Source organism: Anarrhichthys ocellatus, unplaced genomic scaffold (genome assembly GCF_004355925.1).
Source record: "Anarrhichthys ocellatus isolate YVR2014 unplaced genomic scaffold, GSC_Weel_1.0 scaffold10, whole genome shotgun sequence".
Taxonomy (NCBI): Eukaryota; Metazoa; Chordata; class Actinopteri; order Perciformes; family Anarhichadidae; genus Anarrhichthys; species Anarrhichthys ocellatus.
Window position 1 is genome coordinate 8,578,450 of NW_022280040.1, and position 22,609 is coordinate 8,601,058.

Consider the following 22,609-nt stretch of genomic DNA (forward strand, 5'->3'; position numbering starts at 1 on the left):
CGTACGTCAGCATCAAGTTATTTCTCACAGTTAACCGTCTTCTTCTCTGACGTCTCTCTATTTGCAGCAGGCTGTATTGATCTTCTATTTATAAGAAAAGGCTCCGAAAGTGCTCCTGCAAACAGGAATCAATGCTAACATGTTTTACACAATACTCTTTTGCAATGCCATTTGGTCGCATCCCTCCGATATATTCATAGAGACATAAGCACTTGTGAAAGAGCTTCATGCATTATGCGTCATTATGCAGAATTTATAGGGATGGAAAAAGTATTTATAGAGCAAGAAATGATTTCCCCCTTTTTGGCTCAGGGAATAAATTATTTCAATTTGGCCAATAATTATTTTGGGATCTGAAAATAGCAGCGCTGGGTTTTTCTGCAGGGGTCTGGAGTCAGCGTTTGATAGCATCTTGTATCTCTCGCTTCCTGCAGAGCCTCCATTGATCTCCGTCCAAAAGACCTCATCAAGCCATGAAAGCATTTCAGAGCGGTCGCCAAGACGCGCACATCCCGGAGTGGTCATGGTGCACGGGGCTTTTAAAAGGCCGGGGTTTCTCCGCATGAGGAAGAAGCACACAGACCTGAGACAGGGATGATTGCTGAGCACAAATGCATCATGGGAGTGTCTTGAGTCAAGTTCCCGTGGGATTAGAGAAGCGGTTAAAAATAATCTCGGACTGCAGCAAAACGTTCAGAAACACACTGAGCTCGCACTTCATTTTCATATAAATATTTATTGCAGAGGAGGTATCTTTTATGTACATGCTATCACAATATAACACAATATAAATCTACCAAATATTCCCATATATTGATGCTATAAGCTTGTCATAGAGCAATAGTCATAACAAGCACATAATACAGTGGGTTAGAGACAGTATCACTCACTATACAACTTGTAACAGTCCATAAAAGATCAATTTTTTTCTTTTTTTGTTCTATCAAGGGCAGTGAAACATCGGTCCTATTATTATTATTATTACCATTTTTTTTTCTTGAATTCATGCAGAAGCCACAAGAGCAAGATTTACGACGTTACAGCGTTGAATAGTAGTAGCAATAGTTGTGTTTGGTTTGGTCACGAGAGAAGAGAACTTCAAATGAAAAAAAAAAAGGCGGCTAGCCGACAGAACGCACCGCGAACGCAAAGATCCGATCGGTGGACGAAGAAGCTACAGGACACTATGTGTCGTCTATGTCGGGACGGTTCGGGAACAAACGCTCTCTGTTTGAGGTTCAAACGGTCACCGATTCATCGATGATACGACTAAAGCACGATGATGATCTCCGAGGAAAACAGACACCGGTTATGTTCACACGAGTTAGCACACAGACGGCTGTGGACTGACTGAACCGAGGGACGCTACGGCGAGCTAACTGTCGGAAAATATGTATTCCATAGTGTGACGGTGAGATATTGCATTAGTGTTACTATTATTATTATTATATAATCGTGTTCTATTTGTGCTCCAGCTAACTGTGATCCGGGCCCTGTGTGTAAAAATATACAAATAAATTAAGTTTGTTTATATTTCACCAGAGTGAAACCTGCATGAGCTCGATCTAAGGTCGTGTAGATTTTCAAAATAATCACCATGAATTAAACACATCTCCTCATTTACAATAGCTTGCAGACAAGGACAAAAATAAATAAAATAAGACAGCATATTCCAGGGCAGTAAAAAAAATCAATGCGGCAGTGACTATATAGAGAAAGAGGGGGAAAGGGGCTTTTGAAATGTCGTTGTTGTTGGCTCCTGCATCGCTACCACGGTGCACATGATGGATGACGCCTAACACGTGGTTCATAAAGACCACACAGATCCATCAATTCCTTACAATCAATCCATGCACGTTCGACGGCTCTTCCCGGACGCCGCCTCCTAAAGGAGCTCGTGAAGCAGGAGGCGACGACAAATCACGCGCCGCGAGGCGAAACGCTCCAACGTCTGAGATATTTCAGACGAGATCCCGACAGGTCAGCGGCGGAGGTGTGATTTGTCGGAGATACAAGACGCAGGGTTTAAATCACGTTTATGGAGGCTAGCTGTAGAGTTAAACAAAAAGGTTACAAGTATCTGTCACTGGATTGTTTTCGGTTTTATGCCAATAAAAATTAGAAATTGAAGAACTGTGATTAAATAGGACTTTTTTAAATAATTTGACCACAGTTAGTAAAGACTCCTACCGATCTTGGATATTGAGGAATTTGACAGCAATCATAGATAATTACAATCAGTGACAACATTCAGTAATTCTCACAAAATACAATAAAGTACCGTAGATGCTAAATCGATACAGTTTTCCTCACGACTGCAGTTGTTTTAAATAAAAGTGGGAGATTTTCTTTTCTCCCACACTTAGATAGTTCATGATGAATGTTTAGACATTTTGATACAAAACACTGAACAAATCAAAACCCTTTAAAAGGTTCGGTCGGGTTATTAATTGATGACCACATTGCTAAGGCTAATTCTAAAATGATCGTCTCAATAAATCAACGGGGCTTTAGTGCGTTAAACTGGGAACAACATGCGTTCCGCTACTCGTGAATACTTTCAATACAGAAACAGGAAGAAAAAACTGATGGCAGTGTAGTGCTAGTAGGAATATTATTATTTAAAAATATTAAAGGATAGTTTCGCAATATAAAAACGTGGGTTTTAATTTTGTTTAAATCACCAAAGTGATTTGCTGAGATCTGGAAACAAGTCGACATCGCTACAACAAAGTCTGACAGGAAACACGACTGACATGATCACACAGGTCGATAACTAGATAACAGTTATTATCTAAACCCTAATATCTTACGTATAATATTTTTATCTTTCGTGTGTTTTTTCTGCATATTTTCTGCAACATCCTGGACAAACCCGGCAGTGTTTAGGCAACACAACTACTTGATTAGGTTTATGAAAAGATCGTGATGTGGGTTAAAAAGACTACTTACTTAAGGACGTATGTTCCTCACACGGGACAGAAACAGCGGTCTCCTGGGTGAAAGTCCTTTGTTTTGACCATCTCCCTATCGCTCTTCAAACCACATCGCGGTCCTGGCTCACGATTGCGTGGGTTACAAACAAATTGATTGCAACGGCAACTTTTTCGTGGGTAAAACTACAAACAGTGAATGAGAACAGCCTGATTTATTTTACATTAAAATATAAAATGAGTGCATCTAAAAGGCCAATCCACAATCCTCAACTAGTTCTAATTCTTATTCTAGTTAAATTTAATAATAATGTTATTCTGCTGTTTGCCGTTTTTTTGGCTCGTGCCATTAGACTTTGTTCTAGTGGAGTTCCAGGTCTCAGCAAGTACAATGTTATACAAATCAAACACAAGTTACGATAAACCAATGTTATCCTTTTAAGCAGCAGCTTCTGTCAGCTGCTTTCTTTTCTTCAGTTAAAGGTTAGTTTTGGTGTTTGAGACGGAGCGAGTGAGAGGACAGAAAGCGCTGCCAGGACTTGATCCTGTACGAGACTCCAGAATTACATTTTCACTTTAGATTCTTGATATATTGTTGTCCACACACACACTTGGTGCAAGCCAACACAAAGACCCATGCTGGATTCATGAACAAAGCTGCTCCTGTTTTCTATTCCTACTTTTTACAGTGTACATATGAGACATCTTGACACACATTCATGTTGATGCTGCTCTCATATAATCGTCACCACCCTAAATGAGCTTTTGGAAATATGAAAGCAAGAGAAAGGAGTGCCTCTGGTATTAAAAAAAAGAGTTATATATTCATCAAGACATTAAATGCTTTAGTTGACAAACCGTTAGGGTGAAACTCCTCTCGACACCTGGCTGTGCATGCTGTTTATATAATTCACCATCACAAAGGGCCGAAGGAGAAGCCACGCGCTTCCCTTCAGACTGATACAAGACAATGCTAGTTAGTTAGGCACATACAGTACATCTCTGCAGACTCGGAAGCATTTTTAAATCTGCAGAGAACTACAATTAAATAGGTCTAAACAAAAAGAACATTTGGTCAGTGTGTGATGTCCTGTGTGGTGTCATCCATGAAGTTGGAAATAAGAGGACGAAATGCTCAAGAAGAAGAGAGCCTGGTCTTAATTTATGGTGTTGGCTAAAGTGCTATAGACTGATTTCCTCACTGAGTCCTTCCCTTCGTGCCAAGAGTTAGACACAAACTAATAAATTAATGTTACCGCCTTAAGATCAACATCCCTCTTCTTCAGATGTTCCCTTAATCTTTAGCTTTCACTTTTGCTGTTTTGTACAACTTTAATTTCCTACTTCTTTTTCCCTCTGAATCCAATCGTGGTGTCATATCTTAAGTCCAATAAGTGATGGTTAATGCACAAAAACAAGAAACGCGTATGAATTGTTGACTGAATACAGAACATGACAAATGCAGATTTTTGACATTGCTCATGAAGTGAAAAGGCTGAATCAAAAGTTGCATAATTAGTCTAAAGATTTATCTTCAGGATTTTCCTGTAATAATCTGGAATGCTCGTCATGACTTTTTTTTTTTTGTGTACATTTTACTTATTTTCAAAATAGGTAAAACAGGAACAAAACCTCGGAAAGGAAGGCAACTTGTGGAACTTGATCAACTTTTCTTCCAAGTCACCGCACTATTAGTAAAAGGTAATATTTAACGATTTCAAAGTGGAAAAAAAAGTATACATCAATAACTATAACTTCAGTGGTTCATTAAGGTTCGAGTGTCATGCCTTCTTGCTCGATGCGCTATCCTCAAAGTCCCAGGGACAAACGTCGGCCTTTTTTACGGCGCTTGCAGCTCCGCCTTTAGGATTCAGATTGCTCTGTTCCACCACAGAACCACTTTTGTCTGTACCTTTTTTATCTGACGTATCCTCAAAATCCCACGGACAGACGTCAACCGGCTTTGCTTTGGCTGCTCCGACGATTGCGCTTTTCCTTTTTTCCACCACCGGCACTTCCGATTGACTCTCCACATCCCACGGGCACACCTCAGCCATTTTCTGTTGGCTCGCGTGTTTCTCTGAAGATTTACTCTTGTCTTTAGCTTTTGTTCTACTTTTCTCATCATCAGCATCTTTTGATTTCTCTTTCTCAACTGTTCTCGGGGAAGAGGTATCCTTCTTTTTTGACGGGGATTCCTTGGTTTGGGACGTCCGAGAGGGACTCGGTGTCCTCTCTGAACTCGGAGATAGGGCGGCGCTGTCGTGGTCCCAGGGGCACACGTCAGCTTTTGAAGACGGCGGCTGGAGTGAGCCTCCTGTTTTGGACGGATCTGAAAGGATACTTCTCCCTTTCCCATCCACAGGAGAGGGGCCTTTTCTTTGTGTCGTCACATCCGGTGAACGGGCCAACTCTGTTGTCTTTTGGGGCTCTTCTAAGTCCCACGGACAGACCTCTACTCGATGTGTTTTGGAGCTTTCTGTTGTAGAATGAGGTTGCTGGGTCTTAGCGGGTTTGCTAGCCTGACTGTATGTGTTTTGCTTGGAGCCTTCCTCCTGGCTGCCCTGACTTTCCCCTCCATCTTCCCACGGACATACATCCACCCGGACGGCGGTCGTCCTCTGACTTTCCTTTGAAAGCCTGCCACTCGACGGAGATTGATCGGAAGCTTTCTGCTTCTGAGATTTGCCTCCCTTGGCGCTGCTACCACCGTGAACCGTCGTGCTTTCCTTCGGCGCGATGGAAACATGCTTTTGGACCTTGTTTTCGGACGGAGTCGGGAGATCCTCCACTTCCCAGGGACACACCTCAGAGAGATCGTAGAGGTCTTTTCCCTTAACGGGATCGGAGCAGATTGAAGGCTGGCTGCTGCTCACCGGCTGTTTCATGAGACGGCCCATTGCCGTGGTCTGTTTGTACTCAACCGACTGGCTGATAATCATCTTGGGCTGGCACTCGTTTTCCGGCTCCGCGTTGACCCTCGTGTCTTTGCTCTTTGGCTGACTCTTCTTATTGCTGTCCTCCGTGCTCTGGGTCTTTCCTGTCAAGCCCAAAGTCTTCTCTTTGGCACTGGCAATGACACTAAGGGACTTCTGCAGCATGGAGGCTCGAGGGTGAACTGCTTTCTTGTCTGCGCTGAGGTTATGGGCGCTGGCTGACTTGCAGACCAAAGGAACTGATTCCGTGGACTCACTGGGGACACTCATAATCTCACTGGACTGCTTCTTGACCAGCTGCTTGGCCATAAGCGTATCGAGGAGGGAGCCCTCAGCTGGGGTCACCTCCATCTTGTCCGTTGCTGAGCTGTTGGAGTCTTCACTCTGGTCCCGGACATGGTCATAGCTGCTGTGGGACTTCTTGAGGGAGAAGACCTTGTTCTTGAGCGTCTCCTCCTTCGCCGGCTTTGACTGGTGAGTCGGATCGAAGGGGTTCTTCTTCAACATGCAGATGCTGTTGCGGTTGCTCCCGTGTTCGCCGGCCTCCTTGTCTTCGCGGCTGCACTGCCGGTGCACCGACTCGGGAATCTCAGTTATGCGCCTCATCAGAGAGCGACCCAACCCTTTCTTGGAGCTCCGCTTCTTCTGGAGGTGAGGGTTGTTTGCCAGCATTTTCTTCCTCTTGTAAATCTCCAGCTGGGAGTAGAGTTTCTTCAGCTCCTCCTACGTATTCATGAGAGAAGCAAGATGGAAGAAAGAAGCAAAGTGATCAGTGGTCTGTTCAGAGGAAATAATAACATTTATGCACCTTAAAAAAGGGCTTTTCTAATCAAAACACAGAAAAAAGCAGACATTCTACTGCACAGAGAACATGCAGTACAAATCCATGACACGTGACTACAAACGGTTGTTAAATGATGTACGACGGAATATCACATGCGTGCTGAAAAACAAAAAGACAGGACAGTCTTGGACAGCATCAAATAAGGAAACGGAGAGCATTTTAATGTTAGGTCTGAAACAGCCTCGAAGCTCAGGTCTTTAAATTTCTCGTATTTCTGTCTCTCTGCACATCTGGTACAGCGAATAACTTCTGGTAAATCCTTTGGTTGAGAGACTTCTTCAGCTCTAACAGACAAACGGAAATCTCTGCTCACGTTGGTACGTTTTTCCCAAAGACTGTTGCAAGACCTTACGCCACAGCCATTAATAGAACTGAGATGGCCCGTTTCCTCTGGTGTCTGCAATAAAAAACTGCCATGGCTCAGTATTTTTAGAGGATTCAAAAGATGTCACCAGGTTATGCAATGGAGAGTGAAAGGTCAAAAGGAAACGCCGCTCACCCGAATGTCCTCGGGATCCAGACTGTGTTCGCTCCACGCCGACGTGATGCTGCTGTTGAGATACGACCCGGAGCGACCCATGTCCAGCTCGTCCTCGTAGGCCTCGGAGACTATGTCGTCTCTCATGTGGGCGCCAGCAAACAGGAACTGGTGAGGAGGCATACAAAAAGTTATTTCCTACAGCAGCTGTGCGCTGAAGCTTTTAACGAACGCCACTCAAACAGGAGTAAATAGTGTATTTGTTAGGGACTATTTTCAGCTGCACATGAATACATGTGTCACCCAAAGAAAAGATGTAACTCATTAATGTGTTTTTAATAGTTTCTGGACAGCAATGGAGTTCTCCGGCACAGAGAAATTAAACATAGACATTACTTACATTGTGTGATTTGGTCTTTTCATGGGATTTGTTGAGAATAAGCAATATATACAATATTTATTTAATTTAGCATTTGTTAAATTTGTAGGGCTTTGTTAACAAAGAAAAGCCAGACTTTTGTTGCTGTTTGTTGTGGGTGTTTACCTTCGGGATGAGTAGTAGACCCAGTGTTACTGTGACAGTTAAGTGGGTGTGGGTGAAGAACAGCAGCAGCATCCAGTCTGGATGGAGCTCTGGAGCGAGAGTGAACCTGTCAGGACGTACAGAGGAAACAAAGAGGAAAGATATGCAGGACTTGAGAAACAGGAAAGAGAGAGAAATATATTGTAGGAATACAAGAGCAGGGATACCCAGATGTTTACCTCATGTTGAAGTAATGACAGCAAAGATTTTAAGTAAGTGTCTCTGTCTATCGTCGAAGGAGGTAACACAATGGTGATTGAGCCTATGGCCTACCGATGAAAGTATTGCAATATTTATATATTTTCAGGATTAACACCTGGATGTCTGTACTTCTGGTTCTGGGGTGTTGGCACTTCAAATCTGAGGCCTGCAGTGCATTTAGGTTTTAAGCACAATTCCTTTGTTTTAAATCAAATACAAATTCTAAATCAACCATGACTGAAATGTTAAAGATTGATGCTTCAGATAGCTTTCCTATTGGTTATACTACAGTTGGTATAATAATAATAATAATAATAATGCAGTCATTTATCAACCTCACCGTGTTCATCTACAGTTCAGTATGTGCTCACATCTTTTTTCCCCCCCGGTTCAACAGTTTTGTTAATAAACACATCGTAAACATCTTTATGATAGCGGATTGTCAAACTCCAAATGTACGTACAGTAAATGCAGTGAAGTATGACTAAATTATGCTGTGATATTCATAGACGTTGCTCCGTCTGCAGTAAACCTCTTAGATCCAGATGGAGCCGGGAGAGACAGCGACCAGCACACTTAATGGGTTTTCAGCCAAAGTAGATTTATACACTGTCTGTCGAGGCGTCAATTCTTGGATGATCCTTTTCGACCGGCAAGGACACAATATTTTCCCTCATTCTTTCAATTGGATTCACAAAGAGCGACCTTGATCTGGTCACAAGATTCTGCCTATTTATACATCACACAATAATACAGCAGTGTTGGAAAATGAGAAAATCACTGGCGGAAACAATAGCAGTGCTGCAGCCTTTTTTATTTGAAATGCACTAACAGGCTTCCAGCACAGCGAGGCCTCGTGCGCACTACAGATGTGAAGGTATGACCCGTCAGATGCTAATTCAACCACCAGAGAGCCTCTATCGAAGCAAATGTCATCTCGCAGGCTCATTACGTTGTTGAAGTTGGCAAATGGCTAATTAAGGAACGGTTATGCGGTAATAGCTTTGGAGATGTGAACGAAGGCAAAGGTCCATCGCATGAAATGTCCCAAAGCTTTGAAGTCTTCCGTCATTCATGTTCTGCGAGGGGTTTCAGTGCAGATGAGGATTTAATAACGCTGGCATGCTGTCTCCTCTCAGCCTGCAGCGTCTCACTGAAACACTTCCCCATCACTCACGCCTCCAGCTCCAGATGTGACGCTCCCCTTCACTTTCTCTTAGCGTCACACTCACACCTGGACCCAGCTAAAAACCCCGATGACCATCACGGCAGACGGGGGAAGTCTTAACTGGTCACTGTGGGATCAAACAGCGGGTTCTGTAAGTGAACACAAATGGACGCCAGATGCCTCTAACAAGCGCCGGTGTGCGCTGTGGTATCTGGAGGCAGCCAGCAGAAATAAATAGCCACACCAGGCTACTTTCCAATTTATTAAGCGTCTCGTTTGGCCGTTTTCTGCAGAGAGAAAAGCCTCACAACAAGGCTGACGAGGCAGATTTAAAGGGTCGGCACGGTAATCACAAAGAGCCAGATGTTCAAATACCATCAAAAAGGGGAAAAACTCTTTTTTTTCTGGTATAATGGATGTTAATTTATAACTGAAATATGGCTGCCAATAATTCACGCTATTATTTTCCATCTTGAAAAAACCCAACATAAATCATTCTGACACGGTTCATTAGTAAATAATGTGATGGAGCTGAGCTCTCAATTAGGGGGACTCCAGCTAGGACTGGCTGCGGCGGTGTCAGCTGAAATCGCCTCATTTATAAAGTGCACGCTGCAGCTATTTGACACGTACACTTGAGGGAGAAGGACGATTTGACTACAATAAAAAGACACAGATGAACAGAAGGGTTGAGCCTGTATGTGATGGAAATGAGACACGCTACTGGAGGACGGAAACGTCAACATGACAACAGCGGAGGGCAATCAAAGTCTAAGATATTAAATATGGAGTGCATTGGGAACGTGACAGCATCTGGATGATAAAGAAGATGCTTTTGGTGGTAATTATGTTTGTTTTATCTTCCGTGGATCTCCAGATGGGTGGGGGTTACTGCAGCAGGACTATTAAAATGGAGCCTGACGTCTAAGTTTAAAGGAACAATTCACATAATATTTTTTTGCTGAGGTTTTCAGATACTACGGAAGCCCCGAGAGGCCACTGTGCTAAAAACATGTTTTGACAGGATAATCTTTTCAGTTACTTACTTCTTTTTCATCTGTGAAACAGGTGCAGTTTGATTTAATATAACTTGCTAACACACAAAATATGTACTTTGTGTTTAGCGTGCAAGGAATTAAAAACTCACCTAGAAGAAAACATGATTGCTTTTAATCCTATTTAGAACATGGGGTAGCGGTGAACTTCAGTCTCTTGTAGTCAAAATTAATATTACACCAACAAACATTAAAATAAAATAAAATAAAATTGACCTGTCAAAATGTTTTTCCCCCACCTGTTTTTAGAGATGAAAAATATTTTTTAAGCAACTTAAGAAGATTAGAAAAAAAAAACATTCTCACCTACCTCTCAGGGTTTCCATTGATATCTATCTCAAATATTCATGCCTCTGCATACAATTTTGTCATTTTAAGTCATACATACACCCACTAAGCCATCCAGATGAGTGTGAGGAGGAGTTCTCACCTGATGACGTAGAATATCGCCGTCAGGACCAGTTCGTTGTGAACAGCGATGGCCATGTAGCGCGGCTCGTGGAACGCCGACGGCACCGTCCTCACCGCGTAGCACAGGTACACCGCCCACAGCAGGAAGAGGAACTCAGCTGCGACGCGAGAAAGAGAGAGAGGCGGTGAACACAGTGAACATTTGTACGCAGTGCAACAACACGGGAGAATGCCCTCATTTGTAACAGCTGTGGTTGTATTCTCTGGACAATAAGTGAGTCCCTGTGCACCTCCATGGCAACTCCGTGTAATGTCTCCTAGGCAGCCAAGCAATAAACATGCTGCCCTTATTTTCACATATATATATTGTGTCCTTTGCTTTAACTGTAGGGAGTGAATCGCATGTATTCCTCACAACAGGAGCAACTGTGAGCATTTGATGCAATTGGCCACTCACAGAAGAGGTATTTGTCATGGTTGTGTGAGGGCATGTGAAGATCAAAATATCTAAAATGAATGAAAAAATCCACAGCTTTCAATTTCCAATAGAGATCCGTTTCTTAGTTTGGCTGGACCGAATAGATCAAAGCTTCATTCATGACATTAACATTAAAATTCTAAACAACATTTTAACTACTAACAATGTCAATTTATAAACCCTTTTTAAAAGGTGCCTTAAATATTAGGGAAAAATCCGACATAATGACTTTAAAAGGACGTTTTTTTACACAGTAACCATAGAAATGCTGGAGGGTCTACAAGAACATGAGACAAATGTAATTAAATGGAAAATAATATTTTAGATTAAATCAACACATCATTGCAACACTGAAGCTGCGGTTTTCTTGTGCATACTTAATAAAGTGTGCTAAATAATAGATCAATACTGGTTTGAAACTAGCTTATTTTAATGTCATGTGAAGCAAAAAAATGTCAAATGTATTACAATTACACCTCTCACTGCGAGTGTTTGCAGGTGCGGATTTCTAAATCAGAAAGATTTATTGCGTCTTGGTGTTTTTTTGTAATTTATGAGCTGCATGAAGTGACGTCAGCGCTGACTTGCACTACCCAATTACCGACCGATTTCTACCTCCTAATGAACAGAATGAAAATGTGCCTTCGGTATACAGTATCGCAGCAGGACGGCTCTGCTGGGGGTCCATCTGTTTTCCCAGAAGTACAAAAGGACCTCGGTTCTCTCGTTTAAGCCCGAGTCAGCAGACGTAAAAACAGCATGCGGATTTCCTCACTGCGAGTTGCTGCTTTCCTCCGAGCATCTTTGATTTCTCATCTGCCCTCTCCTCACACAGCACAGGAAAATATCCAAAAAAGTGTAGCACCCGGTGGAGGGGATTAACGTCTACTTTTGGGAAGTGCGAGATCATCGCCAAATGTAGATGGGGGCAAACTGTTTCACTCATCCATCTTCTCTTTTCTTGTCTCTCTCAAAATGCTTTTCATGTCAAACTAATTACTTCTTGATTTAATGCCACGAGTAACCTCAGATAACCCACTCGCACGCAGAGTTCAGTGTGTGTAAGTCAAGGCAGAGGGCTTACCGACAGCCATCATGTAGTCCCAGCGATCCAGCAGGCACATGCTGAACTGCAGCCCGTCGGGCGTGTAGCCCACGTCGATGAGCGCCAACTTCCTGTCCGGGTTCTGACAGACGGCAGATGTCCAGGCCACCAGGAACCAGCAGACGATGAGCAGGATGATGCCCAGCAGACGCAGCACTCGCCAGCTGGTCATGTAGGGGATCCTCTGGGCGGTACGGGACAGGAACACCTTCAGCACCCTGCGGGGGGCGGGGGGGGGGCGGAGACGAGAAGTTCACTTTGAGACCATCACAAAAAAAAAATCATCATTGTAGATTATGGCAGGAATAATTCCAACTGTAAAGACCACACAAAGAAGGGACAACGTTCACCTTTCATCCCCCTCACCTGAACTCTCCTGGGGCCTACGTCTCTAATCGAGTTCCTACATTTCCCAGAATGCCCTTTAGCAACCCTTATATGTGCAGATATAACAGATGACAGCAAAAGACAAGAGCTAGATGCATTATGACCTACTGATGTTACTTTACCAAACTATCTATTATCCTAATGTTTGCTGCTGCATTTTATTATATAATGCACTCTTTTACATAACTGTCTTAATCTATTTTAGCTTGTTTTTATTTTCTTGGCTCTTAAATGGCAGCTTTTAAATTGTATTTACATGAATGTGTTTCTTTTGCAGTCCTCTTTTTTGTCTTTTGATGTTTTATTTAAAGCTCTTTGAATTGCCTTTTTGCTGAAATGTGCAATGTAAATAAACTTGCCTTGCCTATAATCTAAAATGCTCTCTCTACAGCAGGTTGTTACCCTTGACTCTCAAAAACTTTGGGACTATTCCTTTTTTTTATTTGTCCAAACCCATAAATATGACATGGACCTCTTGTGATTTGTGTCTCAGAAGTAAAGGAGCAGGTACTGCCACTTTGTTTGCATCCGGTTTCCTCGCAACAGTCTACGCTGGTTTCTTTGAAATCCAGACGGTATGATTTTAATTACCGTCATAAATACCGACGCTCTGCTTTGATGATTGATGTGATGTATTTTGGTGACAAGCCATTCCTCCGAGCCAAGACAAATGAAGCTCCAACATAAACAAGTCGTTTTTCTTTGCCCTAAAAAAGCTTAATATGAGTGAGGCACATCAGAAAATTGTCACCTTGAATGATGTTCGGCCAATAGGGCGACCAGATCAGACAAGTTCTTATGATTGATTTTGTCAGACAAATTACCCAAACTGTGGTTTAGTTTGGAAGAAAATGTCACATTTTAAAATGTTAAAAATGCAAATATCTTAACAGATTTTAACCAGTGATTTACAACGGAGGAGTAAACTCAGAAATACTCGATTAATGTCATATAGCAATGAGCTGAAGTACTTAAGGATGTATTATTTCTCCTTCAGGTTTGATGTTTGTCCAGCTCTGAAATGCATCATCATTCACCGCAGTTATTCTGAGCGTTTCTACACGACAGTATGCAGCTTTAACTCCACAGACACAAACACAAAGGCCGTGTAACAGGAATTAAACTCAAACAGCCATCGCTATTCTTAGGCTGTGCCCTTCACGCACATTGATGAAGTGTCCACTGCTAATGAGCCCCCCATCAAAAATTGATCTGTGCAATATGTTAAATTGCATCTCTGAGGGTTTACTCGACTCCCGCTCGCATTAGCCACATCCCCTTCATCAGGATCTTCATTGGGCCTTTTCGACAGGTTCACCTGACAGAAAAACCCTCAGATGAACTATTTTAAGTGCATTACTTTAAATGCAGCAGACCCCCCCCCCCCCCGTCTCATTATAGATTATTCAATGCTGGATAAAGCCCCTCCCTCACTGTATCCCTCCAGCTGTCCTTTCGCTTCCTTGACCTCACACATTTGTCTCCCAGTTTGTTTCTTGCCAGCCATCATTCAATACTACGTTATGTATGGGGGATCATTTGGGGCCAAAGCACCCCGCGTTGTCTTAATTACTTTTACTTGGCATTTCCCTCTTCCACATAATGAGGCAGTGAATTCGCCCCTAAACATGTGCAGCGGTGTAGTCTGGTGATGAATTAGCAGAGGAACATGCTGCCCTCCACACTTCACGAGGCTCCTACTTTTACAAGGAGCTAACGCGTAAGACACAGCGTAATTGCACTTAAAGAGGTCAATGTAATCCGATTTCCTCGGATGGATAATGACGTTGGACAAATGGTTTTGTGTAGATGTGTGTGTTACCTGTACAACTTAAGAGTCAGTGTCCCGTAGACGGTAGCGAAGCCCAGCAGTCGAACCCATCGCAGCAGGATGCAGCGGAAAACACTGGGCTGGAAATAGAGAATCCCAACCTGCAAGAGGACAGAAGAAGCTTAAGTATTAAGTCTTATTTAAATGGTGGTTTGTAACATACAGTAGCAAGTGCGTAAGTGATCTCATATAGTTTAGTTTCTGTATCACTCATTAACTCAGTCACATGCTCCTTTGCTCATATTTCATCTCCCCTCCTCAAAAGTTGTTTTATACTGACAAGATCAACTTCTTCCACTTCCTGTGCCACCATCAAACTATCAAAAGGAATTTGAAATGTTATGCAATCAAGCAAACACGTTTCTTCTTAAACTTGAAACGGTATTTTTGACAATATGTGGTCGTCTTATTGGCTTTTTTTTTTTCCAGGCCTTCCCAGGACAGTGTGAGCTCCACCCTCGCGATAACTTACTGCGCACCGCTGTTCGTCTGCTAAACTGCCCCAAATACGTTGCAATGGTGCAGCCAGTGCTGCCATATCCTTTCACGTCGCCCGAGTAAACAAGTGCAATCGTTGCATAATACAGCAATTAAGCATTTTGCCATTCTGTGTTCAGTAGATCGCCTCAGATATAAGATTTAATGGATAAGAGAGACTGAAAATGAAGCGATTTCAACATTAGCAATAAAAAAAAAAAACGAAACACTGATGGCCTTCCAAAGACATAAAGAAACAAACATCTGAGGCAACATAATTATCGGTCCGTTGCAGATGTGCAGCGATTTCCCCTTTGGGATTGTTAATGTAATCGGATTAGCCGAGGCATTATTGCGTTCCCCCCAGGCTGCGGAGAAGACGCAGGCATGTGGATATTTTATGCACACTATAGGTTCGAGTTCAGTCGAGGGACGCGGAGGACCCCCACGGGAGGAAGGGTGGCCCACATCCTCGTCCGCTCACTCAGGCTGGCCGAACCAGACGCAGAAACCTCCGAGTCAAAAGAAAGCTCGCTCCAGCTGACTCAGCTTTGCAAAGGGAATGTGGCACAGAGCAAATAATGAATAGATGAGTGCTCCGTTGTTCATCTTAAATGCATACAGGGTGTTTCATGCTGATGGAGAAGCTTCTAAAACTACATTTTAGAATTTCCATGGACACCGAAACTCGTGAGCTCAAAGAAAATATCTAAATAACAATGCGTAACTGCGCCTCAGTGCATTCTTTTATTTATTTATTTATTTAATGGAGGAAGAGGACCAGGAGCCGATGAAGAGATAGCCGGGCCCAGCCGGCGCTGAGCAACTTGCTGACGCACATTTAACTCCGCAGGGACGGAAGATGAGTAAAACCGCACCGAGGGAACACACTTTTTAGATAAACTAGAAAACAACATCTGGATCTCTTTCACGTGCCAGTTAAAGACTGATGTCATCTGTGATGAGACGGAGAGGGGGAGGTGTTATCTGCTCCCTCCTCTTGACTCCAAGCCGTCATAAAGAGTTGTTCACACATTTGGCTAATGGTGAGATCTCACCTGCTGTCCTTCTTCGTTGGAGATTTAGTTTTCTTCTAATTTTTTGTCCATGAGGGTTACAAGGTTATTTTAATGTCATCGTACAACAGGGTTGCACAACGGGATGCAGATTGCAGTCCCAAGTTGTGTCTTGTCCCCCCCCCCAGTGCTGCTCAGACTAATGTCAACACACATATTCTAGGGCAAAATTAAGCGTGATCATTGTCCTCAAACATCGCCATGACCCCTCAGACCAAACCATTCTCAGCAGAAATTCTTTACACACGACATGCACTTTCCATCAGTCGGGTTTCTGGGAAGAGATCGGCTGGGAACCCCCCCGACGTGTTTCTCTTAACGCCAGTGTGCATAAAGAGATCAGTTTCTGCCCCCCCTTTTCTTTTCAAACCTTCCATTAATAATCAATGCTAAGTGCTGGGAATCTTAGATTCAGCGCTGTGGGAAGGGAAGAGGATCTGGTGCTGTGTGTATGTGGGGGGATTGAGAGGAGCAGGGTGCTTTATACCTATCTAATGGACATCAATATCGAGGAGACAATTATCAACACACTTACGACTCTTCTGCCTGCCTCCCGCCTCTTTGTCTCGTCTCAGTTACAGCGTGAGTAAAGGCTCCTGGAAATGCTGAGTGAGCGTCGTTGCCAACATCTAGCAGCCCTCTCAGCACCCAACATTTAAAATCGGTTTATTATTCTACATTTCAACAATATCAGATCAGTGTAACAGCAACTGTTTCTTATTTTTTGGGGGGGAATTCTGAGTCAATAGCATTTCCATGCAGTGTTGTTTCCCCTTCCCTCCAAAGATGCACTTATGGTTCCCTCTATAGATCAGTTGACTAAATATCTTGGAAACAAGCTGAGTAATGGTGTTTGATTTCAGATTTCTCTTTAGTATAGAGGGTTTGAGTTTTGTTTCATATACTATATTCTCCTTATTATCTACTCAAGATCTCCCTCAACACCAAAGTATGGTTCATTTTCTCTCGGCTCCAATGGCACCGGTTTCATAACTGGTACTGAGGCCATATTTCAATAGAATATCTCGGGTTTTCTAGGCAGGTGAACACGTCCCAGCTGGATGTCGGCCCCAACCATCACGTTCACCCGCCGGTCTGGACTCCAGGCTCCCCAGACACCCGACTCAATACAACCCGGTTCTGCATCTGCCCTCCAAAACAAAGCTTTGTCAGGTGGAAACTAGCAAACAGAACAGTGTGTTCTACAGACGCACACCTGAGAAGAGAAACATTTAGCTTCCACGGGCAGATGAAAAGTATTTTAAGTTGTGGAAGTGCACAATGGCACATTTGGAAGAGGCTACTTCGTCTTTCAAGGGCCGACAGTGTGGAACACACACACACACACAGAAAAACACGATAACTAACAACACCTTATTCTCTTGGCGAAACTTGTGTTAACTGTCCTGTCTTTTTTTTTCCTCTTGTTGTCTGCACACTTCAAAAATACAGACCTGACATTTGTTAGAGGCAGAGCAGAAGGCCCCAGTCTGTCCCATGAAAGTGTTACCATCATGGCCACAATGTCTGACGGCTACAAACCAACCACGAAGGTGCGTGTGACAGACGGAGAGCCGATATTCAATTTGAGGATTTATCAAGATATCGTGATACACAATTACTTTGCTTAAATTGATAATAACGAGCACATACTAATGCAGCGTTCTCAGAAAATCTTAATTGTTAAGAATTCTACTCATGGATACACTCAGGTCTGTATTTGTGTTCATGCATGTCAACGAAGTCAGTAAATGTATTTATTTTTGGGGAAATTTCACTTGAAATTTCACACAGAATTATACAAAACCAGGCTTTACCATGTGGTAAACAAAAAAAGGACCAATATGACTCACTGTATCTTCTCTTTACCACGGAGGGTTTGTTTGTGTTAAGTTTACTTGATTAAAGTTAAACCTCAGTTAGGCTCATGGATAAAATAAACCGTCTCCCACAGAGGTTTCTGTCACTATACCAAGTTACACAACCTTTGTTTCATAACTTACTTGGCAACATGAGAGCTAAATACTTTCGATTGGACTGGCATGTTGAACGATGAGCATCACCTGGTTTTCTTGTCTCTCTTATTAAAACCTGCAAAAACAAACCTGAGCCGCTGCATTCTGCTTGATGCAAACAACACAAAGTGAAATGTTCAGTAGATTAAGCCGTAGACTTGTAGCCGTGCTGGGTCTTTGGAGTTTGGTGATCAGGTTCACAGTTTTCACACACCTTGTGGAGAATCTCAGCATCTACTCTATTTGTTGGGTTTCATTGGAATGTCTCAACTACTATTGGATAAGTTTCCCAAGAAATTTGTAACAGACATTCATATACAGCTTTTAATAAAGTAATACCTTCCAGGCCTCTGCTATCTCTTATGTCTTCTGGAGAGGTGGAGTCACATTCCTCTGCCAACATTGTACCATAAGGTATGTGTGGGTGTTTACAGTTACCGTACATCTCTATCCAACTTCCTGGAGAACCAGGGCTTAACCTCCATCACCTGTATAACAAGGCAAGTGACAGCCAGAGCTTTCAGCTGTTCTTCAGAGGACTTCATCCCAGTTAAGAATAACCAGGTAGGTCTAATTAAATAACTCTGTACTATCAGCTTCTTATCACAATGGACGCGTTCATGGCAGGAATGTTATTCCGTTCACATTTGTGGAAGTGATTTTAAAGCGACATCTTATTTTATTAATACCTGTCTGAGCAGGTGATCACACTGCAGAAATGGAGATAGTTGACACCCTTCAAAATGCTGACAGTATAGCATCGATGGCATCTGACGGAGTTGAAGTTGTATCACAATTTGCTAAACAGATACCAACACAACGCCAGTGCAGAGTCATGCTTACAAATGATTGTTCGAACTACAGTCTTTGTAACCCCAGGTAAAAGCAACTTTTTTTCTCGTTATATTCTTTCTTATTTTAAAATCAGTTCCCATACATGTTTCTGTTATTTCTAGAAAGTACCTCCATATTGGACGCTGCATCAAAGATCTGCCCGATAGCGTTCAACCGTCCTCATCTGGAGAGGCGTTGTTTGGCAAGCCTCAAATCGCAGCAAGAGGTTGTGTCGGGGTCTTCACCTACGATCTCCTCAATATTTCTACAAAAGACCCCTCTAAGAAAATAGCTGTGCTGTTCCGGGTTCCATTTAACCAAAACGTGAAGTCAAACAAGTACGCAGTGGGAATCTTTGACATCAGCAAAGAGTGTAATATAGATCTTTACAACGAGATGTCCAAAAATACAAACACGACATTTGTCAGTGGCAAAGCAAAAGGCCCCGCTCTGTCCTATGGAAGTGAAAATGTTACCATCATGGCGACAATGTCTGACTGCTACACACCTGTCATGAAGGTGCATATGATAGACGAATAGGTGTGACGAAATCATGTATCGGGATATCATTTTACACAATTACTTTGTCTAAATTGATGATGACGAGTATTCTACTCATGGTTACACTCAGGTGGTGGAACATGGTATATCGTGTTATATATTGTTATCAAGATATGAAATTACATATATCATGTACATATATCAATGGTTGCACAGTGTAAAACTTGTGAAATTGTTTCCACCAATAATTCTGACTTCTGTTGATAGATTTTAGGTTTGATGTTTTTATAGTCTGAGTTCATACACTTTGGAGACACATATTCTCTCTCTGTATTTATGCTCATGTATGATCATATATTACTGTATTTTCCACTGTCTTCTTTGCTTCTGTCTTAATCTTTTACATTACTTTTCATGTTATATTTGAAGCTGTTCTGCTCTATTTGTTTTAACCCTCTTGTTGTGTTGAGACTGAAGTGGAGTATAGCATTTCATCTGATTGTTATACAGTTCTATGACTTTGTCCACACAGGACATCTGAACACGTAATAAATGTGGATGATTCTTACTTTCATTCTAATTTGTTTTTCTATTCACTTTTTTTTGCCATTTCTAATAAATAAACCTTCTGAAACGATGTTGTACCATCTTTGTCTTATACATTATTTATTAATACTATTGACACTAAACTATCTGGTTTATTTTATCCTTAATACCTCCATGGTTATAGAAACACGTATACAATATTTCCCTCTGAGATGAAATTGAAATACTCCAGTAAAGTACAAGTACCTCGATATTGCATTTATGTACAGTACTTGTGTAAATGTAGGCTACTTGGTTACATTCCAACCACTGTTAAAATCCTGTTTTCATGTACACCTCTTCTATATAATATTCCATTTATGAGAAGCTTATAGCAGAATTGTATGTCAAAGTGATATCAGCCCCGTTCGCAGTCGACACACAAAGAACCCGGTGGAACTGAAACTGTTTCGTAAGAAGGAATTGGCCAAATTCCATTTGAGGTGTGAGCAGGTTTGATCTGCGGCTTCTCCAAGCGTTTCATTAAGGTCTTGGCTGCAAAAGAGGTTCAACCAGATATTGAATTCAACAATTCACACACCTTTTCCAACAGCAATATGAATATGTATTGGATGTGTTCAATCAATCAGCCTTTTGTGTTGATCGGATAACATTTTATGACCAAATAAACAAGGAAACCAGGTAATTGTCCCGCCACAGTTTTATAATGAGCCCCGTACTAAGGACGCGACTTTCAATAGGGGAACTCTGTCCTAAGTACATCAGGGGTAGGCAAAGATGTGGGCGTCCCACCCAGCTTGTCTTAAAACATGGACTTGTCTCGTTCACCATGCTTTGTGGGTGTCAAACTGTTCCTTCAAACGTTTAATTTGCTTTGATTTGGAGCAAGTGCAAATCATTGTAAGTCCACTATTGGATGTTACGACGCTAACACCAATAGCTGTATTACATTACACAGAGAGGTGTTTCTGTTATTTTGCCTACTCTCATTGATGTAAATGGGGTTGACAAAATAATAGAAACACCTGTCAGTATAATGCAATCCAATTCACAGCAGCACAAACTACATCTTCAAAAAAAAAGCCATACAGTTGAATAAACGGCAACGAAAGTTCTCTCCATCCTATTGGAAGTTCTATGAACCAGCATTACACAATGCATTAGTTGACGTCATTTATTGGTACGCACATGGCCTCCTGTGAAAGAGACATTAACATGACAGCAGATGTTGCTTATGCTCTTATCAACAATGACTCTTAGGGCAGTGACTAAGCAGGTGTTTTGTTTTTGGACGATGACATGATGGCTGTTGATGGGGAAATTAGCTGTTGTTGGGGGTTTGAACCTGTGATATTGTCATAAACTGTTTATTAGAAGTGGAGGTAGTCATTGTGAAGTCACCCATTGGTTTGTGGACTGACGTTTTGAAGCCTTGAGTTCGGCGATTTTTGGCCGTCGCCATCTTGGATTACGTCCGTCGCCATTTTGGGTTTTTGCAACCAGTGAACGCATGTTATCATATTTGGACTATGGAGGAGTGATGTAGAGACACCGTATACGGCTCTGGTAGCAGCAGCAACATGTCAATCACAGTAAGCCACGCCCTAAAGCATACTCCTCTTTATGGTCTATTTGACTCTAAATGGACCATAATTTACTAAATGAACATCATGCTGTATTGAAGAAGACTTGAAACTAGCGATTGAGAACATCAACTTTTACCATGTTTACTGAGTTCATAAATCAAGTGAGAAGTAGAGTGAGTAGAGTAATTTTCTCATAAACTTCTATACAATCAGACTTCTTTTTGCAACCAGAGGAGTCGCCCCCTGCTGGCCAGTAGAGGGAATGCAAGTTTAAGACACTCCCTCATTGGCTTCACTCGTCAGAACCGGAGGCTGCCGCAGCGAGAAGACAATCCCTGCGATAAGCTACATGTTCCACTGAGATGTTATTTCTTTAATCAGATATTTAAGACAAATCAAGACTGTCACAGAACGATACCACATGTAGTACACAGACATCCCAGCAGATTTACATGCAGGATACATCCATCCATTGTTCCGTCTATCTATTTAACAATGATCACTGGTTGAATTTGGAGTGACGGAACTCTAAAAGAATAGACAAACACAACAAGAGCAAGATTCACACGCTCACCCACTTATTCATTCAATCAACACACAGTCACTTAATTTGCAGTTATATTTCATTCCTAATCATCTGCCATTTCAGCACCCACCAGCTGGCTCCACACACACACTCAGATGCAGCGGGTTGGTTATCCACTAGAGAGTGTCCCTGTTGACACGGCGCTGACGCAAGACAGCCAGCTGTGGTGCGAGCAGCAGCTTTCCAGGGAGCTGTTGTGATGTTGCACATTTCACTGTGTCTCACCTCTCCTTGTGGCTGTGATGCTTTTTACCCTGCCTCTGATAATGGCCGCTCAAAACAGGTACAAGACATTGTACAACCTAGTTAGTTTGAAGCATACATGAGACCTAAGATATGACCTTAACTGGAGTTTAAATAATAGTAAGGTTTCCCCCACGAACACAGCTAGTGTTAGCGCTAAATGTCATGAAAACACAAACTCTGGACCTCTGCAGTCGCCGAAGGCTTCATGTGAGGATGGTAGCGCACCCACAAACAAAATATGACGCCCGACTGGATGCACCACGGAGCATACACAAATCATTTTGTGCTAGACCGCTTTAGATAATTAGCTTTCGCTCTAGGGCAGACAGGAG

At 42.4% G+C, this 22,609-nt stretch overlaps 1 protein-coding gene across 2 annotated transcripts in view; it reads right to left on the reverse strand.

Moving 5' to 3' along the window:
- Nucleotides 1–720: 720 nt before the first annotated feature.
- Nucleotides 721–22,609, reverse strand: part of gpr158a (G protein-coupled receptor 158a) — a 61,089-nt gene continuing 39,200 nt past the window's right edge. Inside the window, exons 6-12 of one of the 2 annotated variants that reach the window (XM_031849854.1) lie at nt 14,402–14,511; nt 12,172–12,410; nt 10,629–10,767; nt 7,736–7,841; nt 7,213–7,359; nt 7,027–7,110; nt 721–6,592 (exon numbers count right to left, since the gene is read on the reverse strand). In XM_031849854.1, the coding sequence (XP_031705714.1) occupies nt 4,715–6,592; nt 7,027–7,110; nt 7,213–7,359; nt 7,736–7,841; nt 10,629–10,767; nt 12,172–12,410; nt 14,402–14,511 (2,703 nt within the window). In that variant the 3' untranslated portion in view covers nt 721–4,714. The remainder of the gene's footprint in view (nt 6,593–7,026; nt 7,111–7,212; nt 7,360–7,735; nt 7,842–10,628; nt 10,768–12,171; nt 12,411–14,401; nt 14,512–22,609) is intronic. The other variant, XM_031849855.1, reaches the window with a different exon arrangement.